General features: G+C 43.7%; 1 protein-coding gene across 5 annotated transcripts; it reads left to right on the forward strand.

Annotated features, from left to right (window-relative positions):
- Nucleotides 1-1,670: 1,670 nt before the first annotated feature.
- Nucleotides 1,671-9,539, forward strand: RPS24 (ribosomal protein S24). Of its 5 annotated transcripts, XM_036337240.1 has the most exons (8): nucleotides 1,671-1,805; nucleotides 3,282-3,347; nucleotides 3,443-3,652; nucleotides 4,913-5,023; nucleotides 5,166-5,168; nucleotides 5,879-5,896; nucleotides 8,895-8,916; nucleotides 9,453-9,539. In XM_036337240.1, the coding sequence occupies exons 1-6, from the start codon at nucleotides 1,803-1,805 to the stop codon at nucleotides 5,882-5,884; spliced, it is 399 nt and encodes a 132-aa protein (XP_036193133.1). In that variant the 5' UTR covers nucleotides 1,671-1,802; the 3' UTR covers nucleotides 5,885-5,896; nucleotides 8,895-8,916; nucleotides 9,453-9,539. The 5 variants fall into 5 exon arrangements, with proteins under 5 accessions (XP_036193133.1, XP_036193134.1, XP_036193135.1 ...); XM_036337241.1 differs by lacking the exon at nucleotides 5,879-5,896; XM_036337242.1 differs by lacking the exon at nucleotides 5,166-5,168.
- Nucleotides 9,540-9,862: the final 323 nt, after the last annotated feature.

The raw sequence follows: 9,862 nt of genomic DNA on the forward strand, positions 1-9,862 counted from the left end.
CAGGGGAGTGAGTGTCTGCTCTCGGTCAGGGTTGGATAGGGGCTTAACTAGACGGTAGGGGAACACCCTGCGTACAGGCAGGACAAAGACAGAGTCTGGTGAGGTTTTCAGCTGTCAGGGTCCAGGCAAGGCCCTGGGGTCTGTGCTGATCTGCTTCTTGTGGCCACTGGCCAGGCGGACACTGTTCCACTGACTGGGAGGGGGAATTGGGCTATGTCTTTGATTGACCCCACAGTGCCCTAATTTTAGGGTTGGTGGGATGGTTAAGTGGTATAATGACGGTAAAAGTAATTAGAATGCAACAGGCAATCATTCAATGAATATTAATTATTTTTATTATTCTGAAGCATGCAGGAAAGCTACCCTCAAAGCCTGCATCCTGGTCTCCTGGTCTGCACTAACCTCTGGGAAGTTCTTTCCTAATGCCTCGCTTTGAACATCCACACGTATATTCTTTATCTTTACATGTCTCTTTCACTTTGAATAATTAAATTTCTGGATCAAGCAAGTACTCATTAAAAACTCATTTTTTGTAAGAACTAAGATTTGCAGAAAAAGAGTTATTTATTTATTTATTTTATTTTATTTTATTTTTTATTAGTTAAGGTATTACAAATGTGTCCTCATCCCTCCCAAGAGTTATTTATTTTTAATAAGAACATCAACAGATGGCAGAGAGAGAGAGAGAGAGAGAGAGAGAGAGAGAGAGAGAGGCGGGGGGGAGGAAGAACATCAACAGAGAATCTCACAAAAATGCTAATTAGCAATAAATCCAATCAAAACAGTCAGTTTGAGCACTTGAAATAACAAAGGTTTTGAGTCAGGGTTTCTTCAGTTTCTTTATGAAATAAGGAGACTGGCATACGATGTCTTCCAGCTTTACCAACTTGTAACTCAGCTGGATGTAATTTTTTCTTTTTGCTTATTTTTCAAACTTGATTTTTCAATTACAGTTGACATTAGCTATTATTTTATACTAGAGGCCCAATGCACGAAATTCATGCATGAGTAGGCCTTCCTTCCCGGGGCTGCCGGCATCAGCTTCTCTCTGGCACCTGGGACCTGGCTGTCTTCCCTCTGGCCCCGACTTCGACTTCGTACAGGACATCCAGAAGGACCGTCTGGTCTAATTAGCATATTACCCTTTTATTATTATAGATTATTATTATAGATTAGTTTTAGGTGTGCAGCTTACTGGTTAGTTCCCACCCCCCAGTATTTCCAGTACTCAATAGGCACCATACATAGTTATTGTAATAATACTGACTATATTACCTATGCTTTACACCCCCTATTTTGTTAACTACCTATTTGTACTTCCCAACCCCTTCACCTCTTTTACCCAGTCCTCCAACCCCTCCCCTTTGGCAACCACCAGCCGGGCTCTTTGTGTTCATGAGTATGTTTCAAATTTGTTTGTTCATTAGATTCCACATATAAGTGAAATAACATGGTGTTTATCCTTGGCTTTTTGTTCATTTAAACTGTAACTTAGTTTACAGAAATTTTAAGTAGGGATAATTCACATAGTAGTGAATGGAACTGAAATTGAACGTGTGCTTACGTAGTCAGCACTGAAATGTTCCACCTCCTGATTGGTTAGATCAGAATTCTGGGTGTGGCCAAAGATGGATGAGGCGTGGCCTTAGGCACTTCCAATCCGGCATTGGCGTGGTCAGCCTCGCGATCTGGCCACGCCCCCACGCTGGCGCCGCCGGGGTCCTTCCGTACGCGTTGATATGATTGGCCGAGGAAGAGTGGCTCTCTTTTCCTCCCTGGCTGCTTGAAGACCAACCTTCATCATGGTGAGTCTCCCGTGCCCGTGCCGTCATCCGCTGCGTATCCGAGCCATCCGTCGCCCCCCGGTTCCCCCGTCCGCGCTACGGCCGCCCGAAGCCCAGTTGCGCTCCCCTGGCGTGTCGGACTGAGGCCTGATGCCGAGGGCCCCGGAGCCGCCGGCGGGGTTTCCAGGCTGCGCTGCCGACCGGGACACGCCGGGCGTCCGAGTCGAGGGCCTGGGGAGGAAGGGAGGGAGCGGTTTCTGCGATTGTTGGCTTCTTAGAGTTCAGAGGATCGGGTGGCGTGAAACACTTAGAACCCGCAGTCGCAATGCGGGACAGGCGGTTTGCGGGGGACGGCAGCCCCCGGCGCGTTGGGGAGAACGAAACCGCTGTCCCGTGCGAGCCAGAGTGTTGCCAGCTGCCGGGGCCCTTTTGTTACGCCTCGGGGATGCCGCTGCCGGGGACGCGAAGCAGCGCCCCAGGTTGTGACTAGTGAGGTCCGTCATTCGGAAGGTCCGGCACCGGTTTTTTTTAAGTCCACTCCGCTTTGCGAGCCTTTCCCCCTGGCCCTTGACTTCCATAATTAGATACTGTTGAAGTGAGCTTTGGTGTGGTTTTTCAAACAAATTGAAATCGAGCAACCAGACGTTGTGTGAAAAGCATTCCCCCTTCTCCATCACTTTGGTAAAGTTTATTTTGGTTTGCAAACATGCTAAATGTCCACACCCCGTGGTAGTTAAGAGAGCTGTTGGGCCATTCAGAAGGGAATCGGGTTTTCTGGGCTGTCGAGCCGGTCCCTGAAGAAGGGTAGGTGCATGCAGGCGTGCAGCGCTGTCAGGTTTGTGCAGGAAGCTGTCGGGTTTGTGCAGGAAGTTGAAACGCGGAGCGGTGACTGAAGCACTTGGTTTAGTCCAGAGAACGTTCTCAGCTGGGGGCGACTTTGGCCTCAGGGGGGACAAAGTCTGGAAACATTTTTGGTTACAACTGGGAAGTGGGGATGCTCTGGGCACCTGGTGATTAGAGGCCAAGGTGGCCACTAAACCAACTTAGAATGCTTAGGGCAGCCCCCACAACGGGACTTCCTGGGACCACGGTGTCCTAATGCAGACGTTGAGATACCATGCCCCAGCCAGGTGGTGCCCACACCAAAGGGAAGGAATACGGATTCCCACGCAGCTGCCGGCTGCCTTTTCTTGGTACTTAGCTTGTGTGTTTGGGTCCTGTGAGCCAGGCCCACCCAGGTAAGTGGGTTGGGAGGCAATGGGAATTTGGGACTTCTTTCTTTGTATTGAAGCTTTCCTGTTACGAGTCCCTGTGGCTCTTGAGCATTTGAAATGTGGCTCCTGCAGCTGAGGAATTGCATTTTAAATGTTATTTAATTAACTGTCCACCTATGGTGAGTGCCTACTAGTTTGGACAGCGCAGTTCTAGATCTTGGAAAATCACAACAAGGCCAAGAGAAGGTTGAGTAGTTTTATTAACTCGTGTTACTGTTTTCAGAATGACACAGTAACCATCCGGACCAGGAAGTTCATGACCAACAGACTACTTCAGCGGAAGCAAATGGTAAGGAAGGGGCACATCAGAGTTTGGTTAACTGTTCTCCTTTTTTAAAGATGTGTTACATTATAATAAATACTAAACTCCACATTTCCTTTTAGGTCATTGATGTCCTTCACCCTGGGAAGGCAACAGTACCCAAGACAGAAATCCGGGAAAAACTAGCCAAAATGTATAAGACCACACCGGATGTCATCTTTGTGTTTGGATTCAGAACCCACTTTGGTGGTGGCAAGACCACTGGCTTTGGCATGATTTATGATTCCTTGGACTACGCAAAGAAAAATGAACCCAAACACAGACTTGCAAGAGTAGGTACCTTCGTTTTGTCACAGCTGCTGAAGACATTTTTCAATAGCGTCGTGTTGTGGGTACAGTGAAATATGCAAGAGCAAGCAGTCGGGGGAGGGACAACATACAGACCTAATGAACTCTTAGGGGTTAAGAGAACCCCTTGATAGAGGAACAGGTAGAGTCTGCAGCATTTGAGGGGATAGCTTTTGAGCTGGGTCTGGAAGGGCAGGTAAAATATTATTCCTGGGGATAGGAACTAGAAGTGGGGGTGAGTTGGGAAAGATAGGTTGTTGCCAAATAAAGTGAGATCCTTTGTACCAAATGTCTGAATTTGGACTTAACTCCCATAGGTAGCCAGGAGCCAGAGTAGTAGTATTTGGGTAGTAAACTAAACTAGCAAGTAGATTACTTTTTTTTTTAGTTCTCACCTGAGGATATTTTCCCGTTGATTTTTAGAGTGGAAGAGAGGGAAAGAGCGAAATATCAATGTGAGAGAAACATGGATTGGTTGCCTCCTGCATGCACCCTGACCAGGACCAGGGTCTGGGCAGGGGAGGAGCCTGCAACCGAGGTACATGCCTTCGGCTGGAATCAAACCTGGGAACCTTTGGTCCGAAGGCCAACGCTCTATCTACTGAGCCAAACCGGCTAGGGCTGGATTGTTAGTTATGTCTATCCTCTGAAGTCCTTTTTCTCCTTGCTATTAGATAAATCTCACAGAAGAGCTGTGAGGGAAATTATTGTGGTCTGGTAGATAGATGTTGCACTCTTTACTGGGTTCTGGGAGGTGTTGAGATGACATTGAAGCCGAGATCCTTGTAAAGATAATGGAAGTAGTCTTTTAGGCAGCAGGAACAGTAAGTGCAAAAGTGGAGCGTGACGAGGAGTCGGTTATAGCAGTCTCCATGGAGGGTGGGTGGAACTCAGGGAAAAGGCTCCTTTTGTCAGCTGGGAGTAATCTGGAGATGAAATGGAAGAGACTCTGAAGAGAAGGCAAATGTTGGGGGGCCTTGTTAGCTGTAGGTTCAAGGCTGGACAATAATAGCCGAGTCCCCTGAACTTACCATGCAGGGAGTGTTGAGTGGACATTTGTTTCCTGTGCTATTTATACTCATTGTTTCTTAATTTAAATCCCTTTCTGTTCAAGTATTAAATGCACTTGAAAAGTTTAATTTGGGGAGTTGCATTTCTTGAGCTCTAGCCTGGTCCATTTTCCTACCAGATTAGTGGGTAATGATGCTTTGCAAATAACCTATATACATTCCTTTCTCCTTCAGCATGGCCTATATGAGAAGAAGAAGACCTCAAGAAAACAGAGAAAGGAACGCAAGAACAGAATGAAGAAAGTTAGGGGGACTGCAAAGGCCAACGTTGGTGCTGGCAAAAAGGTATGGTGCATCAAGGAAAATACAGAGGTGTCAACTGCAAGTCTTTAGTTTCTAGAAAAAAGGGGTTTTTAAACTTTTCTTAATGTTTAAGAAATTAAACTTTTCTTAATGTTTCTTCCCTTCCACTACTTCTGGATTACAGAAGGTAACGTATTTGAGAAGCTATAGAATGTAGTATCCTAACACCACGTCAGTAGAGTAGCTTCTCCCACAGTAGCTTTGCCACAGCTCACAGATTAGCACAACACGGCGGCCACATCGGTTCAGTGATCACCCTGGTGGGCGCCTTGTAAGCCCAATCCGGAGTTTTTTTTTATTGATTTTTTACAGAGAGGAAGGGAGAGGGGTAGAGAGTTAGAAACATCGATGAGAGAGAAACATCCATCAGCTGCCTCCTGCACACCTCCCACTGGAGATGTGCCCACAACCAAGGTACATGCCCTTGACCGGAATCGAACCTGGGACCTTTTAGTCCGCAGGCCAACACTCTATCCACTGAGCCAAACCGGCCAGGGCCAATCCGGAGTTTTCATTTTACTAATTGGCACAGGCTCACCAGGATGCAGATCTAGTTTTCTGAGACTGAACTTACTTTAAAATGGACAACTGGGTTAAGAAGCAGTTGAGTCAATGTGGCCTGTGTTCTGGCATGCTGGAGAGGCAGCTGAAATCTGCATTGTTGACCTCTCCAGTTAGCCAAGACTTAAGTGATTTTAATGATGAGCAGCTTTTTACCAGCTTTGCCTAGCTAATTCTAAACAGTTGAATTAAGGTGTTGGGTTGTTAACAAATAATCAAGTGTTCTGTGAACTTTTTTTTTTTTGCCTTTTCCGTCTTGGATTTCTTGTTCATCAGAAATGAAGTGTCTGGCAGGTACAGAGATTCTGAGCACGGTGTGGGATGCATCACCTTCACTGAGTTTGCTTTGATGCTTTGCATGTTGGCTTTTGAACAATAGTTTCACAGTGTGGTTTATTATAACACCATTAGAGGCCCGATGCACACAGTTCGTGCAAGAGTAGGCCTTCAGTCCCCCAGCTGCCGGCACCGGCTTCCCTCTGGCACCTGGGACCCGCGCTTCCCTCACAGCCCTGCCTTTGTCCAGAAGGTCGTCTGGAAGGTCCTCTGGTCTAATTAGCATATTACGCTTTTATTATTATAGATTGCTATGCTTTAAGATAGTGTACTGTGAACAAAGGAGGAAAGGTTTTAATCACGCTTATTTTGGAAACTCAAAAATGCATGTTCCGGTGTGAAGTGGTGGAAGGTGGATATCCTACTTCGTAGGCACCCTTTGCCTTCACTTGGAAAGCTGTGTCTCAGAAAGTTACATACTCAGGAAATGGCTTTACTTGACACAAGGTTTGGGAAGGGTCCTCTCCACTTATGAGCAGTCTTTTCCTTGGGGACTTGAGAGACATCCATTCTCTGCAGCTCTGATAATAAACTGGCCCAGGAAACTTGGCAAAGCTTCTGTCCTGGGATCATCCACTCAAAGCTGCCTTTTATCATGCCATTGTTTTTTACTCAAATTTTCATCTGATATAAATTCTAAATTTATTTATTGAATTTTAGAAAGAGGAATGGGAAGAGAGAGAGAGAAAGAAACACTGATTTGTTCCACTTATTTATGCATTCATTGGTTGGTTCTTATATGTGCCCTGACCAGGAATCAAACCCAAAACCCTGGTGTATCAGGATGACACTTCAACCTGCGGCTCTTTGGCCCCTTGAGTGTGGCTCTTCCACAAAGTACTGGCTCTTCCACAAAATACCAACTTCTGTGCATGGGCTATGAAGTTTCAATCGCACTGTACATGTGCGCCCGCACGTGGTATTTTGTGGAAGAGCCACACTCAAGGGGCCAAAGAGCCGCCTGTGGCTCGCAAGCTGCAGTTTGCTGACCACTGCTCTAGCCAACTGAGCTACCTGGCCAGGGCTGATTTTATTTATTTTATATATATATATATATATATATATATATATATATGTATATATATATGTATATATGTATATATATGTATTTATATATATATGTATACATATATATGTATATATGTATACATATATATGTATATATGTATACATATATATGTATATATATGTACACGTATATATACATATATACATATATATGTATATATATATATAAAATATTTTTATTGATTTCAGAGAGGAAGGGAGAGTTAGAGAAGCATCAATCATTGAGAGAGTTATTGATCAGCTGCCTCTTGCATGCCCCTCAGTGGGGATTGAGTCTGCAACCCGGGCATGTGCCCTGACCAGAGATCAAACCATGACCTCCTGGTTCATAGGTCAATGCTCAACCACTGAGCCACGCCAGCTGGGTGGATATATTTTTTTAATTAAAAATTTCTCAATATAATTGTATATTCACATGAAAGCCTTTGATGAATATGCTTTTCCTACACATACTTGGTCAGAATGGTGCAGTTCCCAATTTTAAATAGATTTTGCATATTTGAGTAGTGTAAACCAGTTGTAACGTGACTGAGCTTGGGCTGGGAGTAGTAGGATTCTGAAACGGGAGGTAACTGCCCCTGTGTGCTATGACCTCCCCTTCTCTCCCCCTAGGCCAGGCAGTAAACGTGTTCTGCCTGCACAGTACTCAGATCACACTGACTTCCCAGCGCCGTGGTTAACGTTGACAAACTGCCAGAGCTCTTATACCTGCCTGTTGACAGAATTTCTGGAGATTGCAGAAAAGAATCAGTCTATATTTATTTGTCTTCTGATCTAGGTCTGAAGGATGTTTAACAATTCTTTTTTCTTCATTTAGCCTGAGTCTCATGTGTTAGTGCTCAGTGGTGACAGGTACAGAGGGCTACCTGTGGGGACCTGAGCTGTCACTGCCCTACTTCAGGCTGTACTGGCGCATTTCACTAGCACTGCTCTGAAAAGCCGCCTGGAAAATGAATGCATAAATGCGCACGTGCATTTTAGTTTTTACTTACTGGTTTTAGAGAGAGAAAGGGAGAGAGAAGAAAACATTTATTTGTGACCCATTTATCTTTGCATTCAATAGTTGCTGCTGTCCTGACTGGGGATCTAACCCCCAACCTTGGTGTATCTGGATGATGCTCAATCAACTGAGCTACCCCGCGAGGGAGAGCGAGCACATAACATTTTTTGACTTAAAAAAAAAAAAAAAGTCAGGCATATTAGTGTTCCTATTATTTTAGTTTTTGTTTAGGTATTGGAATTGGTATTAGCTTTTTACCTTTTGAGTGCAATGAATTATTTTAAATTAAGGAATACGTAATCTCATGTTTGAAGAACAGTTGAAGCATTTTTACCTTAGCTAAATTCTGCCTGTTTTAATATTAATTTGCACTACTTTTGTTAGCTGTGGATGGTGGCTTTTAAAGTATTGAGCTGAGGCACATTTTAAAAGACTTGCTTGATCATTTAGACCTCTCCCATTATGGTTCCATTAGACTTTAGTCTGGGATGATTACCAAGTCTGTCGATAGTGCTAGTGTATAAGGGTGCCCAGCGCAATCAATGTTGCTGGGCAGAGCAGAGGTATGCCTACTTCATCTATAAGTAGGCAGTGGCAGCCTGGGTTGGGATTAGTGTTGTACTGATCTCTTCATTGTGAAGTCATCACGCCACCTTGTTTGCATAAGAGCCTGAGTAATCAGGCAAGGTATTCTCAAAAATTGGGAGTAATAAAATCAGTGAGTGTGTCTAAGGAGTGTTCTATATACATTCTGCAAAGAAGAGAATGATCATCTTCGAGGTATCTGATTGCATGCACGTAAATGCAGATTATTTTGGAGTTTAAAGGGGACTATTAATGAATGTCTCTTCCCCCTCTTCCCTTTTCCCTTCCCTGCCACTGATTCAGTGAGCTGGAGATTGAACTACAGGTATATATAATTCAAGCTTTTCATTTAGACCACTAGACTTCTTCATTTACTGACACAGTAATTTAAAGTAGAGCATGCAAAGTAGATGTAGAAGTAGATTTACAAATGTGCTCAAGTGTTGTGTTTTAAATACTAATAGTGACATGGCTTTGTTTTTAAAATTTAGTAATATTTAACTCATTGTTTGTTTCCTAACTTGAATGTTCTATTTTTTTTTAATTTATTTACTTATTTATTACATTTTTTCCCCTTTATTGATTAAGATATTACAAATGTGTCTTCATCCCCCCAATGTCCCCTCATCCCCCCAATCCTGCCCTCACTCCCTGTTGTCCACATCCCTCACTTATGCAAATGTTCTGTTTCTTGATGTTTACGTTGTGTCGTGATCATACAAACCTAATGTCATTCTAGGTTACTAATAATTGTTCTGCATGAATGTCATTAATTTTGGAGTTTGTTGACGACTTTGAACTTGAATTTTTAAAGTTCTGTTCAGCAGTTGCTAACTAAATTTTTTTTTCTTTGATTCACAGAAGGAGTAAAGATTCTTCGGTGACTTTATCTGTGATGGTTGTGCAGATTTTTCATGAGAGATTTAATAAACTATAAACTTTTATGTGTCTGGTTGTTTGATTTTTACTGGGAGTGTAACTAGTCTTCTGTTTATCGGATTTAAGATTGCTGCCCCCAAGTCCACATGTTCCATTAATCTAATTCACTGAAAACGTGGTATGATGGGGTGGCGTTTATCCTTCCATTTAACAGCACAAAGACATCAGGTTAGAGAATGGGCAACATGGGAGCATGCAGGGCCAGTATGGAGTGCTCATTTACTATTCACCGTCAGTGAAATGGTGTTTCTGAAAGAGACACCTGAAATCTGATTCCTTTTTGTTCTTTCTAGAATCCACTTAGTTCTTGTTAACTGAAAAGATTATTTGCT

The sequence above is a fragment of the Myotis myotis genome, unplaced genomic scaffold, assembly GCF_014108235.1.
Source record: "Myotis myotis isolate mMyoMyo1 unplaced genomic scaffold, mMyoMyo1.p scaffold_m19_p_15, whole genome shotgun sequence".
Lineage (NCBI taxonomy): Eukaryota > Metazoa > Chordata > Mammalia > Chiroptera > Vespertilionidae > Myotis > Myotis myotis.